This window comes from Melopsittacus undulatus, chromosome 4 (genome assembly GCF_012275295.1).
Source record: "Melopsittacus undulatus isolate bMelUnd1 chromosome 4, bMelUnd1.mat.Z, whole genome shotgun sequence".
NCBI classification, from domain to species: Eukaryota; Metazoa; Chordata; class Aves; order Psittaciformes; family Psittaculidae; genus Melopsittacus; species Melopsittacus undulatus.
In genome coordinates, this window is record NC_047530.1 from 2,773,768 (window position 1) to 2,799,285 (window position 25,518).

At 52.1% G+C, this 25,518-nt stretch overlaps 1 protein-coding gene across 1 annotated transcript; it reads right to left on the reverse strand.

Annotated features, from left to right (window-relative positions):
- Nucleotides 1-875: 875 nt before the first annotated feature.
- Nucleotides 876-25,146, reverse strand: LOC117436151 (uncharacterized). The gene is made up of 18 exons (XM_034062419.1): nucleotides 25,090-25,146; nucleotides 21,681-21,741; nucleotides 21,275-21,564; nucleotides 19,026-19,086; nucleotides 18,620-18,909; nucleotides 16,371-16,431; nucleotides 15,965-16,254; nucleotides 13,716-13,776; nucleotides 13,310-13,599; nucleotides 11,061-11,121; nucleotides 10,655-10,944; nucleotides 8,408-8,468; nucleotides 8,002-8,291; nucleotides 5,738-5,813; nucleotides 5,347-5,537; nucleotides 3,096-3,156; nucleotides 1,571-2,979; nucleotides 876-1,040 (listed from the first exon to the last, which is right to left on the reverse strand). The coding sequence occupies exons 1-18, from the start codon at nucleotides 25,144-25,146 to the stop codon at nucleotides 876-878; spliced, it is 4,065 nt and encodes a 1,354-aa protein (XP_033918310.1).
- Nucleotides 25,147-25,518: the final 372 nt, after the last annotated feature.

Genomic DNA, 25,518 nt, shown 5'->3' on the forward strand with positions numbered 1-25,518 from the left:
TGGAAGGGGTGGATTGACCTCCCTGTTCCTGACTGTGAATCTTAGGATTCAGCATGGGAATGACCAGAGCATAAATGATGCAATGATTATTGTGCTCAGTAGAGAATAGTGAACTGTGTGTACATGAAGAAGCCTTTTCCATAAACCACGGCAGCAGGAATCAGGTGGGAAGCAGAGGTGGAGAAGGCTTTTTGCCTGCCTTTGGACTTAGATCTTGTGGATAGCAACCCTGATGCAGGTGTAGGAGATGAGAATGATGAGCATGGTTGGGTGATGAGCAGAGCCGCGCAGGTGAAGTGGTGCATGATGTATGTGTTTTAGCAGGAGATCTTAAGGACGCAGGGCATAGCATAGGAATGTCACTACAGCAACTAGCCCAGGAGACCTGCTGTAGGCATCGAGGACCTCAGCCCTGCAGCTGGACACTGGCATCATCTTGCCTGGTCCATGACGTTGTGTCTGGGCAAACCACTGTGGAGCTGCCCCCGAGAGGCAGCTACAGGCACTCAGAGAGCCCAGTGGTCCCCAAAGGTGAATGGGATGGGGCTGCAGCGAGCTGCTCTCAGAGAAGACTTGGAGAAAGAGTTGAGCCAAAGGACCTGCCCTGCATGGTGGCAGAAGGGGCTGGCCAGGGCAGGGCTGAGAAGGAGCTCTAGGAGCAGCAACCACCTTGCCCAGGCTTCTCCTCTTGGCCAGCTCCTGCTGCTGGGACAGCGCAGCTTCCCCTGTGGCCCTGAGCACACCTTCCTTTCCCACTCCAGCAGGGCTTAGACCAATTGGATGGCTCTTTGGAGAACCATCAACATGTTTATTTGCAAGAATAGAGGGAGCAAGTAGAGCAGGAGTCCTGCACAGCCTGGCCTTGCATCTCCGCATCACGGCAGCAGCAGCATCCAGTGGAAGAGCTCTCGGGGGATGAGGACACCTTCCTTCGCCGCTGCTGAATCTTCTCCAGAACCGCACGCAGGGTATTGCTGGTCGATGCTGCTGCAGTGTCCTGGGCATCCTGGGCTGGGCATGGTTGGCATGAGCACACGTATCTGGTGACAGAGGAACCGCAGTGCTGCTGCGAGGATGAGCTGTGCTGGCTGGGGATCCCCTGTGGGCAGCAGGGGTTTGAGGTTGGAGTCATCTCAGGTGTGCTTTCCTGTGAGAGGTCATTAGAAGTCCATCTGCTTTGCCTCTCTGTGCTCGTGGAGGTGCCCTGGGACCATGTCCCACAGCCTAGAAAGCTCTTGGAGCTGCCAGACCTCTGTCTCCTCAACGACCACCACTTCTGCCTGTCCTGGTTTGGTTCACTCCCCCAGGGCATGGATGCTGCGTTCCCTTCCCTGCTGGTGCTGTTCATGGTGCTCTCCAGAGGGGCTATCTCACTTGGGAAGCTGCCATCAGCAGGTCTACCTTGTATCTTGCAGCAGGCGCAATGCCTCTGTGGGACTCTTCGGGCTCGTGCCATGAAGCCTTCATGGATGGAGCACATCTGTGCTCCCTGTGACATCTCTGGCTTGGTGTCCATAGGAGCAAAGGCTGAGAAAAGGCTTGGGGACACAAGGGTGGATGCTGGCCCTACTGAGTCCTTCACGATCCCACAGAGTGTCTTTTGGGCATCCTTGGGGTCTGTGTCCATCTCATTCCCAGAGCTGAAGGATGTGCTGTGCAGGGTCCAGGCCTCCAGCGATGCCGAGCTTCTCTCCTGCCCTAGAACGGGGCTGTTGGAGGAGATACTATCCAGGCAGGAGCACGGTGTCATGGGGACCATAGTGCAGGAGCACGGTGTCATGGGGACCATAGTGCAGGTGAGGGACGCCTGAACCTGCTGCTGTGGGACCCATTCCTTCTGCCTGAGCTGCTTTGCTTTTGCCACAGGGGCAGAGCCCTTGCGTGGCCGCAGGTGCCCAGTCCCAGCCTGCCTCAGTCCACTGAGCCCTGGCACTGGGCCCTGCAACATGTCCATGGACCTCTGCACTGCCATGGGAAGTATTTCGAGCTTTATCTCCAGGCATTTTCTTGCTGTGTGGATCCAGAGTTTGCTGTGGACCTTCCTGTTCAGCTCCAGCCTTATGTTCCTGCTAGGTGCAGTGTCACAGCACCAGCTCCTGTCCTCTGCCTGGGCATGGACCCTGCCCTGTGTGGGGACGTTCAGCTGACAGTCAGCATCTTTCCTCAGGAGCATGGAAGCTGGTCCTTCTTCTGGTCCTGCTGCTCCATTATCCAGGCTGGGAATGGCAGTGGGGGCCGTGTCTAAACCAAAACGCCACAGGCTCACCTTTTCCCACGGTGACAAACCCCTACCCAGGTGAAGGAGGCTCTTCCTCAGTGTATCCTCCTCTGGTGCTTGGATGGCTGGTTTCTTCTGAGAGTCAGGTGTCAGGGACTTCTCAGTGGGTATTGAGAACCCGCATAGGCTCCGCACTTCCTCCTCCTCAATGGGATCCACAATAGCGTTCGCCTTGGCCTGCATCGAGGGGTACAGCTCGTGCTGCAGCATGCGTTGGCTCTGTCCTGGCAGGGTGAGCTTGGGCAGGACACGGAGGCAGCCCTGCTGCTGTGCTGCTTGCTCCTGGGACTTCTTCACCAGCATGGGCAGGGCCCCCAGCCGTATCTCCAGGGCTTTCCCAGCCACGTGAATCTTCAGGGCTGAAGAGACTCTGCCCGCACCCGTGTCTTGGAGGAAGCAAGCAGCCTTCATCTCCATAGGGGCTCCTCCATCTCGAGTCAGGACTGTGGCTGTCAGGCTCTCAGGTGGACGGATGCTCTTGGTGTAACGGGGGGAGTCGCAGCACCTCAGCTGCTCCTGCTCCACCAGCTCCTTCAGGTCCTGCCAGAGCGCCTGCCATGTGCAATCATCCAGTTCGGCTGCAGCTCCTTTCCCAGCCCACGCTGACAGCACCAGCTCCTGCAGCTCCAGCGCAGCCTTGATGCAGTCGGTGCACCCGGATGTGCAGCGCCAGGGCCCACACACGGGGGACACAGAGGTACCTGCAAGCCAGGGAGGGGTTCCTGAGTGTTAGGGGTCCACAACCAACCTTGTACCATACACCCAGCCTGCTCCACATGGGGCTGGGTTCCTCTGGGGGGACCTGCTGGGGACTTACATGGCTCTGATGTCTGAAATCGCCGCCTCCATCTCCGGAGCTTCTTGCCCTGGCCATCACCCTGTGGGAACAGCAATGTGGCACACTCAGCCTCCTGGGAACAGCCACCAGCAGTCCTGGAACCAAGTGGGCCCCATGGCCACAGGCGACCTCACTGGCGACGCCTGATGGCAAGCAGGATGGCCCCAGCAGCCAGGATCAGGATGCTGAGGCCCAGAAGAAAGCTGCTGTTGCTCATCTGCACTGCCTGTGACAAACACATTCTGAGTTGGGGTACAGGGGCACGTGCTGCTGTGAAGTAGAGCCTGCTGCTGAGAGCACCCAAGTGATGTCACAGCCTGCTTTGCTGTCACAATGGAGGCTGTGCTCAGGATGGCAGGTGTCAGTGGTGGGGTCTTAGTGTTCAATTCCCTGTAATCAGTTTGTGGAATCCCACACTGTTTTGAGTTGGAAGGGCCCTTCATGTTCATCCAATTCCAACCTGGCCTTGAACACTGCCAGGGATGGGGCAGCCACAGCTTCTCTGGGCACCCTGTGCCTGTGCCTCAGCACCCTTACAGGGAAGAGCTTCTGCCTAGAGCTCATCTCATCTCCCCTCTCTGCCAGTTTAACATGGGGCCATACATGCCAAGGATTGCTGGCCTGGTGAAACAGTCAGCCTTTATATGAGGTCTAGAAGGATCAGACATAAAGGGAGGGGGGAATCATTGCTTCAGGTTTTGCTGGTCCTTATAAAACAATACACATGCAAGCTGAATTCCAGTCCAGTCTCCTTATTCCATCTAAAGGTAGTTCACATCACTGCCAGTCTTCCTGACTGGACCATTAAGTTGTATTTTTACTGATTCACAGTCTGTGGTCATCTGAGACCCATAGGACATGGCTGATTAATAGATGACTTGTCCCTGAAATCACAACTGGATCAGAAGAGAGACACAAAGTCCTCTCCTAAGCTCAGACCAGCAGTGTCCACAGCCTATATATAGATGTTTGCACTCTGGATACTTCCTAGAATTTCAATGTTTACTTCTCTACATTGATTACTAGAGCAGTAGAAGTTTAAGATTAAAGGAGTAACTTTTAATTGTTTAAGTTGACTGGTGAACCCCACATTACCAATACCAAATGGCAGAGCAGAGGCATGAATAATAACTCAGACATGGCAATTACCCCCTATTCTGGACTGGCTTTCCCACATCATTCCCCCCCACACCAGAGCATCCATTTCATCCCTTTCATGTGTCATTGTTTCGCCTCTACCCAGAGATTTGGAACATTTAAACATATCCATCACTGGCTACTGCAAGCCCCTGTGGAGCTTTCCCATCTCTTCAAAGACAGTTTGGAATAGGAAAGTTAAAGATCATTTCTGCCATGGTGTTTTGCTTTCCTCCCATGGGGTGGTTTTGGTGAAGGTCTAGTGTCTTGCCTCAGGGATGTCAACTCTGAACTCTTTACCCCAGAGCTTCTGCCTGTGTTCTGTGTAAGTGCTGGGGGACAGGGTGTATGGCGTAGGAAGACAGAATCTGTTTGGCATCATTTCAGCAACATAAAATTCAACCAGGCAAGCCTAACCTAACCGCTGGGGCTTATTTTGTAGTCAGTGCAGGGATGGAGGGACCTGCAGAAAGCAAAACATGCTATTTTCCTTGAACTTATTTTACAATGGGATGAATCGTTCTTTGGAAGTGCCCATTTCTAGCCAATGAGAGCTAAAATGAGAGCTAAAAGAATCCAGCTAAGTTTTAGATGCATAAAGGTAGTTAGGATGAGTTTTCATGCATTTTGAGGGCTCCTCTGACCTGCAGAGCCTTTGAGGTCTGCTGCTGTGCCAACACAAATTGCATGTCATACAAAGCTGTTTAGATGTTATTGGAGACTACTGGGAGGAATGTCTCAAGTTCAGAAGCATTAAAACTGTAAAACTTCATGTGCTTGCCTATGGACATATATAGAATCATAGAATGTTTTGGGTTGGAAAGGACCTTAAGGTCATGCAGTCCCAACCCCCTGCCATGGGCAGGGAAACCTCACACTAGACCATGCAACCCCAGGCTCTGTCCAGCCTGGCCATAAACAATGCCAGGACACGGAGGCAGCCCTGCTGCTGTGCTGCTTGCTCCTGGGACCGCTGCACCAGCGCGGGCAAGGCCCCCAGCCGTATCTCCAGGGCTTTCCCAGCCACGTGCATCTGCAGGGCTGAAGAGACTCTGCCCGCACCCGTGTCTTGGAGGAAGCAACCAGACCTCACCTTCATAGGGGCTCCTCCATCTCGAGTCAGGACTGTGGCTGTCAGGCTCTCAGGGGGACTGATGCTCTCGGTGTAACTGGGGGAGTCGCAGCACCTCAGCTGCTCCTGCTCCACCAGCTCCTTCAGGTCCTGCCAGAGCGCCTGCCATGTGCAATCATCCAGTTCGGCTGCAGCTCCTTTCCCAGCCCACTCTGACAGCACCAGCTCCTGCAGCTCCAGCGCAGCCTTGATGCAGTCGGTGCAGCCGGGTGTGGAGCAACAGGGCCCGCACACGGGGGACACAGAGGTACCTGCAAGCCAGGGAGGGGTTCCTGAGTGTCAGGGGTCCAGAACCAACCTTATACCATACACCCAGCCTGCTCCACATGGGGCTGGGTTCCTCCGGGGGGACCTGCCGGGGACTTACATGGCTCTGATGTCTGAAATCGCCGCCTCCATCTCCGGAGCTTCTTGCCCTGGCCATCACCCTGTGGGAACAGCAATGTGGCACACTCAGCCTCCTGGGAACAGCCACCAGCAGTCCTGGAACCAAGTGGGCCCCATGGCCACAGGCGACCTCACTGGCGACGCCTGATGGCGAGCAGGATGGCCCCAGCAGCCACGATCAGGATGCTGAGGCCCAGAAGAAAGCTGCTGTTGCTCATCTGCACTGCCTGTGACAAACACATTCTGAGTTGGGGCACAGGGGCACGTGCTGCTGTGAAGTAGAGCCTGCTGCTGAGAGCACCCAAGTGATGTCACAGCCTGCTTTGCTGTCACAATGGAGGCTGTGCTCAGGATGGCAGGTGTCAGTGGTGGGGTCTTAGTGTTCAATTCCCTGTAATCAGTTTGTGGAATCCCACACTGTTTTGAGTTGGAAGGGCCCTTCCTGTTCATCCAATTCCAACCTGGCCTTGAACACTGCCAGGGATGGGGCAGACACAGCTTCTCTGGGCACACTGTGCCTGTGCCTCAGCACCCTTACAGGAAAGAGCTTCTGCCTAGAGCTCATCTCATCTCTCCTCTCTGCCAGTTTAACATGGGGCCATACATGCCAAGGATTGCTGGCCTGGTGAATCAGTCAGCCTTTATATGAGGTCTAGAAGGATCAGACATAAAGGGAGGGGAATCATTGCTTCAGGTTTTGCTGGTCCTTATAAAACAATACACATGCAAGCTGAATTCCAGTCCAGTCTCCTTATTCCATCTAAAGGTAGTTCACATCACTGCCAGTCTTCCTGACTGGACCATTAAGTTGTATTTTTACTGATTCACAGTCTGTGGTCATCTGAGACTCATAGGACATGGCTGATTAATAGATGACTTGTCCCTGAAATCACAACTGGATCAGAAGAGAGACACAAAGTCCTCTCCTAAGCTCAGACCAGCAGTGTCCACAGCCTATATATAGATGTTTGCACTCTGGATACTTCCTAGAATTTCAATGTTTACTTCTCTACATTGATTACTAGAGCAGTAGAAGTTTAAGATTAAAGGAGTAACTTTTAATTGTTTAAGTTGACTGGTGAACCCCACATTACCAATACCAAATGGCAGAGCAGAGGCATGAATAATAACTCAGACATGGCAATTACCCCCTATTCTGGACTGGCTTTCCCACATCATTCCCCCCCACACCAGAGCATCCATTTCATCCCTTTCATGTGTCATTGTTTCGCCTCTACCCAGAGATTTGGAACATTTAAACATATCCATCACTGGCTACTGCAAGCCCCTGTGGAGCTTTCCCATCTCTTCAAAGACAGTTTGGAATAGGAAAGTTAAAGATCATTTCTGCCATGGTGTTTTGCTTTCCTCCCATGGGGTGGTTTTGGTGAAGGTCTAGTGTCTTGCCTCAGGGATGTCAACTCTGAACTCTTTACCCCAGAGCTTCTGCCTGTGTTCTGTGTAAGTGCTGGGGGACAGGGTGTAGGGGGTAGGAAGACAGAATCTGTTTGGCATCATTTCAGCAACATAAAATTCAACCAGGCAAGCCTAACCTAACCGCTGGGGCTTATTTTGTAGTCAGTGCAGGGATGGAGGGACCTGCAGAAAGCAAAACATGCTATTTTCCTTGAACTTATTTTACAATGGGATGAATCGTTCTTTGGAAGTGCCCATTTCTAGCCAATGAGAGCTAAAATGAGAGCTAAAAGAATCCAGCTAAGTTTTAGATGCATAAAGGTAGTTAGGATGAGTTTTCATGCATTTTGAGGGCTCCTCTGACCTGCAGAGCCTTTGAGGTCTGCTGCTGTGCCAACACAAATTGCATGTCATACAAAGCTGTTTAGATGTTATTGGAGACTACTGGGAGGAATGTCTCAAGTTCAGAAGCATTAAAACTGTAAAACTTCATGTGCTTGCCTATGGACATATATAGAATCATAGAATGTTTTGGGTTGGAAAGGACCTTAAGGTCATGCAGTCCCAACCCCCTGCCATGGGCAGGGAAACCTCACACTAGACCATGCCACCCCAGGCTCTGTCCAGCCTGGCCATAAACAATGCCAGGACACGGAGGCAGCCCTGCTGCTGTGCTGCTTGCTCCTGGGACCGCTGCACCAGCGCGGGCAAGGCCCCCAGCCGTATCTCCAGGGCTTTCCCAGCCACGTGCATCTGCAGGGCTGAAGAGACTCTGCCCGCACCCGTGTCTTGGAGGAAGCAACCAGACCTCACCTTCATAGGGGCTCCTCCATCTCGAGTCAGGACTGTGGCTGTCAGGCTCTCAGGGGGACTGATGCTCTCGGTGTAACTGGGGGAGTCGCAGCACCTCAGCTGCTCCTGCTCCACCAGCTCTTTCAGGTCCTGCCAGAGCGCCTGCCATGTGCAATCATCCAGTTCGGCTGCAGCTCCTTTCCCAGCCCACTCTGACAGCACCAGCTCCTGCAGCTCCAGCGCAGCCTTGATGCAGTCGGTGCAGCCGGGTGTGGAGCACCAGGGCCCGCACACGGGGGACACAGAGGTACCTGCAAGCCAGGGAGGGGTTCCTGAGTGTCAGGGGTCCACAACCAACCTTGTACCATACACCCAGCCTGCTCCACATGGGGCTGGGTTCCTCCGGGGGGACCTGCCGGGGACTTACATGGCTCTGGTGTCTGAAATCGCCGCCTCCATCTCCGGAGCTTCTTGCCCTGGCCATCACCCTGTGGGAACAGCAATGTGGCACACTCAGCCTCCTGGGAACAGCCACCAGCAGTCCTGGAACCAAGTGGGCCCCATGGCCACAGGCGACCTCACTGGCGACGCCTGATGGCGAGCAGGATGGCCCCAGCAGCCACGATCAGGATGCTGAGGCCCAGAAGAAAGCTGCTGTTGCTCATCTGCACTGCCTGTGACAAACACATTCTGAGTTGGGGCACAGGGGCACGTGCTGCTGTGAAGTAGAGCCTGCTGCTGAGAGCACCCAAGTGATGTCACAGCCTGCTTTGCTGTCACAATGGAGGCTGTGCTCAGGATGGCAGGTGTCAGTGGTGGGGTCTTAGTGTTCAATTCCCTGTAATCAGTTTGTGGAATCCCACACTGTTTTGAGTTGGAAGGGCCCTTCCTGTTCATCCAATTCCAACCTGGCCTTGAACACTGCCAGGGATGGGGCAGACACAGCTTCTCTGGGCACACTGTGCCTGTGCCTCAGCACCCTTACAGGAAAGAGCTTCTGCCTAGAGCTCATCTCATCTCTCCTCTCTGCCAGTTTAACATGGGGCCATACATGCCAAGGATTGCTGGCCTGGTGAATCAGTCAGCCTTTATATGAGGTCTAGAAGGATCAGACATAAAGGGAGGGGAATCATTGCTTCAGGTTTTGCTGGTCCTTATAAAACAATACACATGCAAGCTGAATTCCAGTCCAGTCTCCTTATTCCATCTAAAGGTAGTTCACATCACTGCCAGTCTTCCTGACTGGACCATTAAGTTGTATTTTTACTGATTCACAGTCTGTGGTCATCTGAGACTCATAGGACATGGCTGATTAATAGATGACTTGTCCCTGAAATCACAACTGGATCAGAAGAGAGACACAAAGTCCTCTCCTAAGCTCAGACCAGCAGTGTCCACAGCCTATATAGATGTTTGCACTCTGGATACTTCCTAGAATTTCAATGTTTACTTCTCTACATTGATTACTAGAGCAGTAGAAGTTTAAGATTAAAGGAGTAACTTTTAATTGTTTAAGTTGACTGGTGAACCCCACATTACCAATACCAAATGGCAGAGCAGAGGCATGAATAATAACTCAGACATGGCAATTACCCCCTATTCTGGACTGGCTTTCCCACATCATTCCCCCCCACACCAGAGCATCCATTTCATCCCTTTCATGTGTCATTGTTTCGCCTCTACCCAGAGATTTGGAACATTTAAACATATCCATCACTGGCTACTGCAAGCCCCTGTGGAGCTTTCCCATCTCTTCAAAGACAGTTTGGAATAGGAAAGTTAAAGATCATTTCTGCCATGGTGTTTTGCTTTCCTCCCATGGGGTGGTTTTGGTGAAGGTCTAGTGTCTTGCCTCAGGGATGTCAACTCTGAACTCTTTACCCCAGAGCTTCTGCCTGTGTTCTGTGTAAGTGCTGGGGGACAGGGTGTATGGCGTAGGAAGACAGAATCTGTTTGGCATCATTTCAGCAACATAAAATTCAACCAGGCAAGCCTAACCTAACCGCTGGGGCTTATTTTGTAGTCAGTGCAGGGATGGAGGGACCTGCAGAAAGCAAAACATGCTATTTTCCTTGAACTTATTTTACAATGGGATGAATCGTTCTTTGGAAGTGCCCATTTCTAGCCAATGAGAGCTAAAATGAGAGCTAAAAGAATCCAGCTAAGTTTTAGATGCATAAAGGTAGTTAGGATGAGTTTTCATGCATTTTGAGGGCTCCTCTGACCTGCAGAGCCTTTGAGGTCTGCTGCTGTGCCAACACAAATTGCATGTCATACAAAGCTGTTTAGATGTTATTGGAGACTACTGGGAGGAATGTCTCAAGTTCAGAAGCATTAAAACTGTAAAACTTCATGTGCTTGCCTATGGACATATATAGAATCATAGAATGTTTTGGGTTGGAAAGGACCTTAAGGTCATGCAGTCCCAACCCCCTGCCATGGGCAGGGAAACCTCACACTAGACCATGCCACCCCAGGCTCTGTCCAGCCTGGCCATAAACAATGCCAGGACACGGAGGCAGCCCTGCTGCTGTGCTGCTTGCTCCTGGGACCGCTGCACCAGCGCGGGCAAGGCCCCCAGCCGTATCTCCAGGGCTTTCCCAGCCACGTGCATCTGCAGGGCTGAAGAGACTCTGCCCGCACCCGTGTCTTGGAGGAAGCAACCAGACCTCACCTTCATAGGGGCTCCTCCATCTCGAGTCAGGACTGTGGCTGTCAGGCTCTCAGGGGGACTGATGCTCTCGGTGTAACTGGGGGAGTCGCAGCACCTCAGCTGCTCCTGCTCCACCAGCTCTTTCAGGTCCTGCCAGAGCGCCTGCCATGTGCAATCATCCAGTTCGGCTGCAGCTCCTTTCCCAGCCCACTCTGACAGCACCAGCTCCTGCAGCTCCAGCGCAGCCTTGATGCAGTCGGTGCAGCCGGGTGTGGAGCACCAGGGCCCGCACACGGGGGACACAGAGGTACCTGCAAGCCAGGGAGGGGTTCCTGAGTGTCAGGGGTCCACAACCAACCTTGTACCATACACCCAGCCTGCTCCACATGGGGCTGGGTTCCTCCGGGGGGACCTGCCGGGGACTTACATGGCTCTGGTGTCTGAAATCGCCGCCTCCATCTCCGGAGCTTCTTGCCCTGGCCATCACCCTGTGGGAACAGCAATGTGGCACACTCAGCCTCCTGGGAACAGCCACCAGCAGTCCTGGAACCAAGTGGGCCCCATGGCCACAGGCGACCTCACTGGCGACGCCTGATGGCGAGCAGGATGGCCCCAGCAGCCACGATCAGGATGCTGAGGCCCAGAAGAAAGCTGCTGTTGCTCATCTGCACTGCCTGTGACAAACACATTCTGAGTTGGGGCACAGGGGCACGTGCTGCTGTGAAGTAGAGCCTGCTGCTGAGAGCACCCAAGTGATGTCACAGCCTGCTTTGCTGTCACAATGGAGGCTGTGCTCAGGATGGCAGGTGTCAGTGGTGGGGTCTTAGTGTTCAATTCCCTGTAATCAGTTTGTGGAATCCCACACTGTTTTGAGTTGGAAGGGCCCTTCCTGTTCATCCAATTCCAACCTGGCCTTGAACACTGCCAGGGATGGGGCAGACACAGCTTCTCTGGGCACACTGTGCCTGTGCCTCAGCACCCTTACAGGAAAGAGCTTCTGCCTAGAGCTCATCTCATCTCTCCTCTCTGCCAGTTTAACATGGGGCCATACATGCCAAGGATTGCTGGCCTGGTGAAACAGTCAGCCTTTATATGAGGTCTAGAAGGATCAGACATAAAGGGAGGGGAATCATTGCTTCAGGTTTTGCTGGTCCTTATAAAACAATACACATGCAAGCTGAATTCCAGTCCAGTCTCCTTATTCCATCTAAAGGTAGTTCACATCACTGCCAGTCTTCCTGACTGGACCATTAAGTTGTATTTTTACTGATTCACAGTCTGTGGTCATCTGAGACTCATAGGACATGGCTGATTAATAGATGACTTGTCCCTGAAATCACAACTGGATCAGAAGAGAGACACAAAGTCCTCTCCTAAGCTCAGACCAGCAGTGTCCACAGCCTATATATAGATGTTTGCACTCTGGATACTTCCTAGAATTTCAATGTTTACTTCTCTACATTGATTACTAGAGCAGTAGAAGTTTAAGATTAAAGGAGTAACTTTTAATTGTTTAAGTTGACTGGTGAACCCCACATTACCAATACCAAATGGCAGAGCAGAGGCATGAATAATAACTCAGACATGGCAATTACCCCCTATTCTGGACTGGCTTTCCCACATCATTCCCCCCCACACCAGAGCATCCATTTCATCCCTTTCATGTGTCATTGTTTCGCCTCTACCCAGAGATTTGGAACATTTAAACATATCCATCACTGGCTACTGCAAGCCCCTGTGGAGCTTTCCCATCTCTTCAAAGACAGTTTGGAATAGGAAAGTTAAAGATCATTTCTGCCATGGTGTTTTGCTTTCCTCCCATGGGGTGGTTTTGGTGAAGGTCTAGTGTCTTGCCTCAGGGATGTCAACTCTGAACTCTTTACCCCAGAGCTTCTGCCTGTGTTCTGTGTAAGTGCTGGGGGACAGGGTGTATGGCGTAGGAAGACAGAATCTGTTTGGCATCATTTCAGCAACATAAAATTCAACCAGGCAAGCCTAACCTAACCGCTGGGGCTTATTTTGTAGTCAGTGCAGGGATGGAGGGACCTGCAGAAAGCAAAACATGCTATTTTCCTTGAACTTATTTTACAATGGGATGAATCGTTCTTTGGAAGTGCCCATTTCTAGCCAATGAGAGCTAAAATGAGAGCTAAAAGAATCCAGCTAAGTTTTAGATGCATAAAGGTAGTTAGGATGAGTTTTCATGCATTTTGAGGGCTCCTCTGACCTGCAGAGCCTTTGAGGTCTGCTGCTGTGCCAACACAAATTGCATGTCATACAAAGCTGTTTAGATGTTATTGGAGACTACTGGGAGGAATGTCTCAAGTTCAGAAGCATTAAAACTGTAAAACTTCATGTGCTTGCCTATGGACATATATAGAATCATAGAATGTTTTGGGTTGGAAAGGACCTTAAGGTCATGCAGTCCCAACCCCCTGCCATGGGCAGGGAAACCTCACACTAGACCATGCCACCCCAGGCTCTGTCCAGCCTGGCCATAAACAATGCCAGGACACGGAGGCAGCCCTGCTGCTGTGCTGCTTGCTCCTGGGACCGCTGCACCAGCGCGGGCAAGGCCCCCAGCCGTATCTCCAGGGCTTTCCCAGCCACGTGCATCTGCAGGGCTGAAGAGACTCTGCCCGCACCCGTGTCTTGGAGGAAGCAACCAGACCTCACCTTCATAGGGGCTCCTCCATCTCGAGTCAGGACTGTGGCTGTCAGGCTCTCAGGGGGACTGATGCTCTCGGTGTAACTGGGGGAGTCGCAGCACCTCAGCTGCTCCTGCTCCACCAGCTCCTTCAGGTCCTGCCAGAGCGCCTGCCATGTGCAATCATCCAGTTCGGCTGCAGCTCCTTTCCCAGCCCACTCTGACAGCACCAGCTCCTGCAGCTCCAGCGCAGCCTTGATGCAGTCGGTGCAGCCGGGTGTGGAGCACCAGGGCCCGCACACGGGGGACACAGAGGTACCTGCAAGCCAGGGAGGGGTTCCTGAGTGTCAGGGGTCCACAACCAACCTTGTACCATACACCCAGCCTGCTCCACATGGGGCTGGGTTCCTCCGGGGGGACCTGCCGGGGACTTACATGGCTCTGGTGTCTGAAATCGCCGCCTCCATCTCCGGAGCTTCTTGCCCTGGCCATCACCCTGTGGGAACAGCAATGTGGCACACTCAGCCTCCTGGGAACAGCCACCAGCAGTCCTGGAACCAAGTGGGCCCCATGGCCACAGGCGACCTCACTGGCGACGCCTGATGGCGAGCAGGATGGCCCCAGCAGCCACGATCAGGATGCTGAGGCCCAGAAGAAAGCTGCTGTTGCTCATCTGCACTGCCTGTGACAAACACATTCTGAGTTGGGGCACAGGGGCACGTGCTGCTGTGAAGTAGAGCCTGCTGCTGAGAGCACCCAAGTGATGTCACAGCCTGCTTTGCTGTCACAATGGAGGCTGTGCTCAGGATGGCAGGTGTCAGTGGTGGGGTCTTAGTGTTCAATTCCCTGTAATCAGTTTGTGGAATCCCACACTGTTTTGAGTTGGAAGGGCCCTTCCTGTTCATCCAATTCCAACCTGGCCTTGAACACTGCCAGGGATGGGGCAGACACAGCTTCTCTGGGCACACTGTGCCTGTGCCTCAGCACCCTTACAGGGAAGAGCTTCTGCCTAGAGCTCATCTCATCTCTCCTCTCTGCCAGTTTAACATGGGGCCATACATGCCAAGGATTGCTGGCCTGGTGAAACAGTCAGCCTTTATATGAGGTCTAGAAGGATCAGACATAAAGGGAGGGGAATCATTGCTTCAGGTTTTGCTGGTCCTTATAAAACAATACACATGCAAGCTGAATTCCAGTCCAGTCTCCTTATTCCATCTAAAGGTAGTTCACATCACTGCCAGTCTTCCTGACTGGACCATTAAGTTGTATTTTTACTGATTCACAGTCTGTGGTCATCTGAGACTCATAGGACATGGCTGATTAATAGATGACTTGTCCCTGAAATCACAACTGGATCAGAAGAGAGACACAAAGTCCTCTCCTAAGCTCAGACCAGCAGTGTCCACAGCCTATATATAGATGTTTGCACTCTGGATACTTCCTAGAATTTCAATGTTTACTTCTCTACATTGATTACTAGAGCAGTAGAAGTTTAAGATTAAAGGAGTAACTTTTAATTGTTTAAGTTGACTGGTGAACCCCACATTACCAATACCAAATGGCAGAGCAGAGGCATGAATAATAACTCAGACATGGCAATTACCCCCTATTCTGGACTGGCTTTCCCACATCATTCCCCCCCACACCAGAGCATCCATTTCATCCCTTTCATGTGTCATTGTTTCGCCTCTACCCAGAGATTTGGAACATTTAAACATATCCATCACTGGCTACTGCAAGCCCCTGTGGAGCTTTCCCATCTCTTCAAAGACAGTTTGGAATAGGAAAGTTAAAGATCATTTCTGCCATGGTGTTTTGCTTTCCTCCCATGGGGTGGTTTTGGTGAAGGTCTAGTGTCTTGCCTCAGGGATGTCAACTCTGAACTCTTTACCCCAGAGCTTCTGCCTGTGTTCTGTGTAAGTGCTGGGGGACAGGGTGTATGGCGTAGGAAGACAGAATCTGTTTGGCATCATTTCAGCAACATAAAATTCAACCAGGCAAGCCTAACCTAACCGCTGGGGCTTATTTTGTAGTCAGTGCAGGGAGGGAGGGACCTGCAGAAAGCAAAACATGCTATTTTCCTTGAACTTATTTTACAATGGGATGAATCGTTCTTTGGAAGTGCCCATTTCTAGCCAATGAGAGCTAAAATGAGAGCTAAAAGAATCCAGCTAAGTTTTAGATGCATAAAGGTAGTTAGGATGAGTTTTCATGCATTTTGAGGGCTCCTCTGACCTGCAGAGCCTTTGAGGTCTGCTGCTGTGCCAACACAAATTGCATGTCATACAAAGCTGTTTAGATGTTATTGGAGACTACTGGGAGGAATGTCTCAAGTTCAGAAGCATTAAAACGGTAAAACTTCATGTGCTTGCCTATGGACATATATAGAATCATAGAATGTTTTGGGTTGGAAAGGACCTTAAGGTCATGCAGTCCCAACCCCCTGCCATGGGCAGGGAAACCTCACACTAGACCATGCCACCCCAGGCTCTGTCCAGCCTGGCCATAAACAATGCCAGGACACGGAGGCAGCCCTGCTGCTGTGCTGCTTGCTCCTGGGACCGCTGCACCAGCGCGGGCAAGGCCCCCAGCCGTATCTCCAGGGCTTTCCCAGCCACGTGCATCTGCAGGGCTGAAGAGACTCTGCCCGCACCCGTGTCTTGGAGGAAGCAACCAGACCTCACCTTCATAGGGGCTCCTCCATCTCGAGTCAGGACTGTGGCTGTCAGGCTCTCAGGGGGACTGATGCTCTCGGTGTAACTGGGGGAGTCGCAGCACCTCAGCTGCTCCTGCTCCACCAGCTCTTTCAGGTCCTGCCAGAGCGCCTGCCATGTGCAATCATCCAGTTCGGCTGCAGCTCCTTTCCCAGCCCACTCTGACAGCACCAGCTCCTGCAGCTCCAGCGCAGCCTTGATGCAGTCGGTGCAGCCGGGTGTGGAGCACCAGGGCCCGCACACGGGGGACACAGAGGTACCTGCAAGCCAGGGAGGGGTTCCTGAGTGTCAGGGGTCCACAACCAACCTTGTACCATACACCCAGCCTGCTCCACATGGGGCTGGGTTCCTCCGGGGGGACCTGCCGGGGACTTACATGGCTCTGGTGTCTGAAATCGCCGCCTCCATCTCCGGAGCTTCTTGCCCTGGCCATCACCCTGTGGGAACAGCAATGTGGCACACTCAGCCTCCTGGGAACAGCCACCAGCAGTCCTGGAACCAAGTGGGCCCCATGGCCACAGGCGACCTCACTGGCGACGCCTGATGGCGAGCAGGATGGCCCCAGCAGCCACGATCAGGATGCTGAGGCCCAGAAGAAAGCTGCTGTTGCTCATCTGCACTGCCTGTGACAAACACATTCTGAGTTGGGGCACAGGGGCACGTGCTGCTGTGAAGTAGAGCCTGCTGCTGAGAGCACCCAAGTGATGTCACAGCCTGCTTTGCTGTCACAATGGAGGCTGTGCTCAGGATGGCAGGTGTCAGTGGTGGGGTCTTAGTGTTCAATTCCCTGTAATCAGTTTGTGGAATCCCACACTGTTTTGAGTTGGAAGGGCCCTTCCTGTTCATCCAATTCCAACCTGGCCTTGAACACTGCCAGGGATGGGGCAGACACAGCTTCTCTGGGCACACTGTGCCTGTGCCTCAGCACCCTTACAGGAAAGAGCTTCTGCCTAGAGCTCATCTCATCTCTCCTCTCTGCCAGTTTAACATGGGGCCATACATGCCAAGGATTGCTGGCCTGGTGAAACAGTCAGCCTTTATATGAGGTCTAGAAGGATCAGACATAAAGGGAGGGGAATCATTGCTTCAGGTTTTGCTGGTCCTTATAAAACAATACACATGCAAGCTGAATTCCAGTCCAGTCTCCTTATTCCATCTAAAGGTAGTTCACATCACTGCCAGTCTTCCTGACTGGACCATTAAGTTGTATTTTTACTGATTCACAGTCTGTGGTCATCTGAGACTCATAGGACATGGCTGATTAATAGATGACTTGTCCCTGAAATCACAACTGGATCAGAAGAGAGACACAAAGTCCTCTCCTAAGCTCAGACCAGCAGTGTCCACAGCCTATATATAGATGTTTGCACTCTGGATACTTCCTAGAATTTCAATGTTTACTTCTCTACATTGATTACTAGAGCAGTAGAAGTTTAAGATTAAAGGAGTAACTTTTAATTGTTTAAGTTGACTGGTGAACCCCACATTACCAATACCAAATGGCAGAGCAGAGGCATGAATAATAACTCAGACATGGCAATTACCCCCTATTCTGGACTGGCTTTCCCACATCATTCCCCCCCACACCAGAGCATCCATTTCATCCCTTTCATGTGTCATTGTTTCGCCTCTACCCAGAGATTTGGAACATTTAAACATATCCATCACTGGCTACTGCAAGCCCCTGTGGAGCTTTCCCATCTCTTCAAAGACAGTTTGGAATAGGAAAGTTAAAGATCATTTCTGCCATGGTGTTTTGCTTTCCTCCCATGGGGTGGTTTTGGTGAAGGTCTAGTGTCTTGCCTCAGGGATGTCAACTCTGAACTCTTTACCCCAGAGCTTCTGCCTGTGTTCTGTGTAAGTGCTGGGGGACAGGGTGTATGGCGTAGGAAGACAGAATCTGTTTGGCATCATTTCAGCAACATAAAATTCAACCAGGCAAGCCTAACCTAACCGCTGGGGCTTATTTTGTAGTCAGTGCAGGGATGGAGGGACCTGCAGAAAGCAAAACATGCTATTTTCCTTGAACTTATTTTACAATGGGATGAATCGTTCTTTGGAAGTGCCCATTTCTAGCCAATGAGAGCTAAAATGAGAGCTAAAAGAATCCAGCTAAGTTTTAGATGCATAAAGGTAGTTAGGATGAGTTTTCATGCATTTTGAGGGCTCCTCTGACCTGCAGAGCCTTTGAGGTCTGCTGCTGTGCCAACACAAATTGCATGTCATACAAAGCTGTTTAGATGTTATTGGAGACTACTGGGAGGAATGTCTCAAGTTCAGAAGCATTAAAACTGTAAAACTTCATGTGCTTGCCTATGGACATATATAGAATCATAGAATGTTTTGGGTTGGAAAGGACCTTAAGGTCATGCAGTCCCAACCCCCTGCCATGGGCAGGGAAACCTCACACTAGACCATGCCACCCCAGGCTCTGTCCAGCCTGGCCATAAACAATGCCAGGACACGGAGGCAGCCCTGCTGCTGTGCTGCTTGCTCCTGGGACCGCTGCACCAGCGCGGGCAAGGCCCCCAGCCGTATCTCCAGGGCTTTCCCAGCCACGTGCATCTGCAGGGCTGAAGAGACTCTGCCCGCACCCGTGTCTTGGAGGAAGCAACCAGACCTCACCTTCATAGGGGCTCCTCCATCTCGAGTCAGGACTGTGGCTGTCAGGCTCTCAGGGGGACTGATGCTCTCGGTGTAACTGGGGGAGTCGCAGCACCTCAGCTGCTCCTGCTCCACCAGCTCCTTCAGGTCCTGCCAGAGCGCCTGCCATGTGCAATCATCCAGTTCGGCTGCAGCTCCTTTCCCAGCCCACTCTGACAGCACCAGCTCCTGCAGCTCCAGCGCAGCCTTGATGCAGTCGGTGCAGCCGGGTGTGGAGCACCAGGGCCCGCACACGGGGGACACAGAGGTACCTGCAAGCCAGGGAGGGGTTCCTGAGTGTCAGGGGTCCACAACCAACCTTGTACCATACACCCAGCCTGCTCCACATGGGGCTGGGTTCCTCCGGGGGGACCTGCCGGGGACTTACATGGCTCTGGTGTCTGAAATCGCCGCCTCCATCTCCGGAGCTTCTTGCCCTGGCCATCACCCTGTGGGAACAGCAATGTGGCACACTCAGCCTCCTGGGAACAGCCACCAGCAGTCCTGGAACCAAGTGGGCCCCATGGCCACAGGCGACCTCACTGGCGACGCCTGATGGCGAGCAGGATGGCCCCAGCAGCCACGATCAGGATGCTGAGGCCCAGAAGAAAGCTGCTGTTGCTCATCTGCACTGCCTGTGACAAACACATTCTGAGTTGGGGCACAGGGGCACGTGCTGCTGTGAAGTAGAGCCTGCTGCTGAGAGCACCCAAGTGATGTCACAGCCTGCTTTGCTGTCACAATGGAGGCTGTGCTCAGGATGGCAGGTGTCAGTGGTGGGGTCTTAGTGTTCAATTCCCTGTAATCAGTTTGTGGAATCCCACACTGTTTTGAGTTGGAAGGGCCCTTCCTGTTCATCCAATTCCAACCTGGCCTTGAACACTGCCAGGGATGGGGCAGACACAGCTTCTCTGGGCACACTGTGCCTGTGCCTCAGCACCCTTACAGGAAAGAGCTTCTGCCTAGAGCTCATCTCATCTCTCCTCTCTGCCAGTTTAACATGGGGCCATACATGCCAAGGATTGCTGGCCTGGTGAAACAGTCAGCCTTTATATGAGGTCTAGAAGGATCAGACATAAAGGGAGGGGAATCATTGCTTCAGGTTTTGCTGGTCCTTATAAAACAATACACATGCAAGCTGAATTCCAGTCCAGTCTCCTTATTCCATCTAAAGGTAGTTCACATCACTGCCAGTCTTCCTGACTGGACCATTAAGTTGTATTTTTACTGATTCACAGTCTGTGGTCATCTGAGACTCATAGGACATGGCTGATTAATAGATGACTTGTCCCTGAAATCACAACTGGATCAGAAGAGAGACACAAAGTCCTCTCCTAAGCTCAGACCAGCAGTGTCCACAGCCTATATATAGATGTTTGCACTCTGGATACTTCCTAGAATTTCAATGTTTACTTCTCTACATTGATTACTAGAGCAGTAGAAGTTTAAGATTAAAGGAGTAACTTTTAATTGTTTAAGTTGACTGGTGAACCCCACATTACCAATACCAAATGGCAGAGCAGAGGCATGAATAATAACTCAGACATGGCAATTACCCCCTATTCTGGACTGGCTTTCCCACATCATTCCCCCCCACACCAGAGCATCCATTTCATCCCTTTCATGTGTCATTGTTTCGCCTCTACCCAGAGATTTGGAACATTTAAACATATCCATCACTGGCTACTGCAAGCCCCTGTGGAGCTTTCCCATCTCTTCAAAGACAGTTTGGAATAGGAAAGTTAAAGATCATTTCTGCCATGGTGTTTTGCTTTCCTCCCATGGGGTGGTTTTGGTGAAGATCTAGTGCCTTGCCTCAGGGATGTCAACTCTGAACTCTTTACCCCAGAGCTTCTGCCTGTGTTCTGTGTAAGCGCTGGGGGACAGGGTGTAGGGCGTAGGAAGACAGAATCTGTTTGGCATCATTTCAGCAACATAAAATTCAACCAGGCAAGCCTAACCTAACCGCTGGGGCTTATTTTGTAGTCAGTGCAGGGAGGGAGGGACCTGCAGAAAGCAAAACATGCTATTTTCCTTGAACTTATTTTACAATGGGATGAATCGTTCTTTGGAAGTGCCCATTTCTAGCCAATGAGAGCTAAAATGAGAGCTAAAAGAATCCAGCTAGGTTTTAGATGCATAAATGTAGTTAGGATGAGTTTTCATGCATTTTGAGGGCTCCTCTGACCTGCAGAGCCTTTGAGGTCTGCTGCTGTGCCAACACAAATTGCATGTCATACAAAGCTGTTTAGATGTTATTGGAGACTACTGAGAGGAATGTCTCAAGTTCAGAAGCATTAAAACTGTAAAACTTCATGTGCTTGCCTATGGACATATATAGAATCATAGAATGTTTTGGGTTGGAAAGGACCTTAAGGTCATGCAGTCCCAACCCCCTGCCATGGGCAGGGAAACCTCACACTAGACCATGCCACCCCAGGCTCTGTCCAGCCTGGCCATAAACAATGCCAGGACACGGAGGCAGCCCTGCTGCTGTGCTGCTTGCTCCTGGGACTGCTGCACCAGCGCGGGCAGGGCCCCCAGCTGTATCTCCAGGGCTTTCCCAGCCACGTGCATCTGCAGGGCTGAAGAGACTCTGCCCGCACCCGTGTCTTGGAGGAAGCAACCAGACCTCACCTTCATAGGGGCTCCTCCATCTCGAGTCAGGACTGTGGCTGTCAGGCTCTCAGGGGGACTGATGCTCTCGGTGTAACTGGGGGAGTCGCAGCACCTCAGCTGCTCCTGCTCCACCAGCTCCTTCAGGTCCTGCCAGAGCGCCCGCCATGTGCAATCATCCAGTTCGGCTGCAGCTCCTTTCCCAGCCCACGCTGACAGCACCAGCTCCTGCAGCTCCAGCGCAGCCTTGATGCAGTCGGTGCAGCCGGGTGTGGAGCACCAGGGCCCGCACACGGGGGACACAGAGGTACCTGCAAGCCAGGGAGGGGTTCCTGAGTGTCAGGGGTCCACAACCAACCTTGTACCATACACCCAGCCTGCTCCACATGGGGCTGGGTTCCTCCGGGGGGATCTGCTGGGGACTTACATGGCTCTGGTGTCTGAAATCGCCGCCTCCATCTCCGGAGCTTCTTGCCCTGGCCATCACCCTGTGGGAACAGCAATGTGGCACAGTCATTCTCCTGGGAACAGCCTCCAGCAGTTCTGGAACCAAGTGGGCTCCATGGCCAGAAGCGACCCCATTGGCAACGCCTGATGGCGAGCAGGATGGCCCCAGCAGCCAGGATCAGGATGCTGAGGCCCAGAAGAAAGCTGCTGTTGCTCATCTGCACTGCCTGTGACAAACACATTCTGAGTTGTGGTACAGGGGCGAGTGTTGCTGTGAAGTAGAGCCTGCTGCTGAGAGCACCCAAGTGATGTCACAGCCTGCTTTGCTGTCACAATGGAGGCTGTGCTCAGGATGGCAGGTGTCAAGTGGTGGAGCCTTAGTGTTCCATTCCCTGTAATCAGTTTGTGGAATCCCACACTGGTTTGAGTTGGAAGGGCCCTTCATGTTCATCCAGTTCCAACCTGGCCTTGAACACTGCTAGGGATGGGGCAGCCACAGCTTCTCTGGGCACCCTGTGCCTGTGCCTCAGCACCCCCATAGGGAAGAGCTTCTACCTAAGATCCCACCTCAGTGTCCCCTCTGGCAGGTTAAAGCCCTTGTCCTGTCCCTACAGGCCCTTGGCCAAAGCCCCTCTCCAGGTTTCCTGCAGCCCCTTTGGGCACTGGAGCTACTCTAAGTTCTCCCCTTCAGTTCTCCCCTTCTCTTGTCCAGGCTGCCCCAGCCCAGCTCTCCCATCCTGGCTTCACAGCAGAGCTCCTCCAGCCCTCGCAGAAGAGAAGGCTCAGGGGGGACCTACAAGTCCCTGACAGGAGGATGGAGCTAGGAGGGGCTGAGCTCTGCTCCCAAGGAACAAGCGATGGGACAAGAGGAAACGGCCTCAAGCTGCACCAGGGCAGGTTTAGATGGAGCTGATGAACAAGTCCTGCCCCAGAGGGTGCCCAGGTATTGGAACAGGCTGCCCAGGTGTCCTGGGTTCAGCAATAGCAGTAATAGAATCATAGAAGAGTTAGGGTTGGAAAGGACCTTAAGATCCTCTAGTTCCAACCCCCCTGCCATGGGCAGGGACACCTCACACAAAACCATATCACCCAAGGCTTCATCCATCCTGGCCTTAAAGACTGCCAGGGATGGAGCATTCACCACCTCCCTGGGCAACCCCTTCCAGTGCCTCAGCACCCTAACAATAAAGAATTTCTTCCGTATATTCAATCTAAACCTCAGGCCCTGACTGGGTAAAACCTGCCCCGGGGAGCGCGGCGAGCAGGGCGGCTCGAGGCAGTTGTGGTGAGATGGTGGGGGGGCGGCTGGAGAGCGGGGCCCGCGCGGCCTGTGCGTTCTGCTGGGGCTGCCCCGGCTGCGGCCGGCCTAGGCCCCCAGGCAGAGCCGATGAGAGGGGAGGCTGCAGCGCAGAGCTCGGGCTCTAGAGAGCGCCTGCACTGGTCTGCTGAGGGGAGGGTGCTAGGAGATTGATCAGGTTAATAAATGGTTAGAAGGGTGGTGCCATAGTCAGTGGTTTGCCTGTCTAGAACATGGTACTCTGTCTCCATATATTGGAATCTCCATACTTGAAAACTTACTATCACGTAAAGTGAGTATTTCAGCTGATCCAAAGAATGAGGTTTCTTTTTAGTTTTAACATACTAGAGGGCATTAATAGGTCTTAATGTCCCTGATGATTCTCACCTGGACCACTTCACACACATGCCCACTGCCCGTGGCCCAGGAGCCCTATTTAAGCTCAGTGTAGGGCCATCAGTCCTTCTTTGACTAGTGGAGATGTGTTTGGTTATAGTTGTGCTTCTGCTCCTTGGATGGATCCTGGACCAAGAGCTCAGCTTTGTCTCCAGCCCTGTTGACGGCCTACCTCCCTTTGCTCCTGCTGGTACGCTCTGGATGGACCCTTTACTTCTAAACTTCCTCAGACTCTGAAAGTAAACACTGCTTGCTCTGTCTAACCCAGGTGTTAAATATCTCTGCATATCTCCAGTATTAAATCCCCTCCCTTTTTCTTCACAAGCCCTCTTGTCTTTCAGACTGGACTCTGATATTCTTCTCCACCTCTCGCTAAAGCTATTTTCTTTCTGTTCCCAACCTACGGCATACACTAGAAGCTACTAGAAGCTCTCATCCTACTGGGTGTGTGCATTTTCTGTTGTCTCTGAGTGGCCACATGGATACAGGATTTGCATTCAGTTTAATGTCTCATGTACCTGTGGTGAAATAATTGCACTGCTCATAGCTGGCATGTAGTTGGATCCCTTCCCCAAAGAATTTCTAAGCTCTAAACCCCAGATGTTGGCAGAAGTAGACATCAGCTCACCATTGTGAATACAATTCCATAGCAGGATGGGACAGCTGTGGTGGTCAAGCATGGAACTTGGCCAGATAAACTGACCAGCAGCCTGTTTAGTGGCCACTGGCCCCTTTTAGTGCATCCTTTCTTGCTCTTCCCTCATCAGCCATGGTACCTCAGCTTCTCCACCGTTGTCTCCTCCCAAAAAAATGACACTTCCCCATGTTCATTCCAGTTGTGCACATTCACACCTTATCACAGAATCCCAAGGGTTGGAAGGGACCTCAAAAGATCACCTAGTCCAACCCCCCTGCAAGAACAGGGTAACCTAGAGTACATCACACAGGAACTTGTCCAGGTGGGCCTTGAATATCTCCAACGTAGGAGACTCCACAACCTCCCTGGGCAACCTGTTCCAGTGCTCTGTCACTCCTACAGTAAAGAAGTTCTTCCTGATGTTAACGTGGAACCTCCTATGCTCCAGTTTGCACACATTGTCCCTTGTCCTGTCACTGGATATCACTGAAAAAAGCCTAGCTCCATCATCCTGACACCCACCCTTTACATATTTGTAAACACTGATGAGGTCACCCCTCAGTCTCCTCCAAGCTAAAGAGACCCAGCTCCCTCAGCCTCTCCTCATAAGGGAGGTGTTCCACTCCCTTCATCATCTTTGTGGCTCTGCGCTGGACTCTTTCAAGCAATTCCCTGTCCTTCTTGAACTGAGGGGCCCAGAACTGGACGAATATTCCAGATGCGGCCTCACCAAGGCAGAGTAGAGGGGGAGGAGAACCTCTCTTGCCCTACTAACCACACCCTTTCTAGTGCACCCTAGGATGCCATTTGCCTTCTTGGCCACAAGGGCACATTGCTGGCTCATGGTCATCCTCCTATCCACCAGGACCCCCAGATCCCTTTCCCCTTCACTCCTTTCCAGCAGGTCAACCCCCAACCTATGCTGGTACATGGGGTTGTTCTTCCCCAGATGATGACCTTTGAAGTCCCTTCCAACCCAAACTCTTCTATGATTCTATGATTTTGCTATTCCTGATACCCAGGTAAACTAGACCCATGGTGTTTCTGGAACCTCAGTACTGCTGTCCTCATGAAGGCCTCCTCCCCAGGGCTGTCCAGTGCTTCCCCTTCAACCATCTGTGAAGTCTGCCCATTTCTAGCACCTCTGGTGCCTTACTAACCATGGCTTCCCACCACAGCGCTGTTAATTTGACAGTTCCTTATTGTAAGTTATGTCCACTGTTTGTTGATAGTGTATTCAGTGTGTCTGACATTAAGCTAGGGACTAGTCACCCTCCTAAATCTCTTTTCTAAGATGAATATTGTGTTACAGGTGTATGTGAACCACTGTTCCTGCAGAGCTAAGATTTGTGTCCCTAATTGTGTGGAGCTAACAAGAAATGGCCAACTCATTTACTTCTCCCTCTTTGACAATCTTCATTATCAAAGGGTGAAATATTTGTATCCTAAGGTAACTTTTCCTAAGTGTGGCACGTAGGAAAAGCTTCC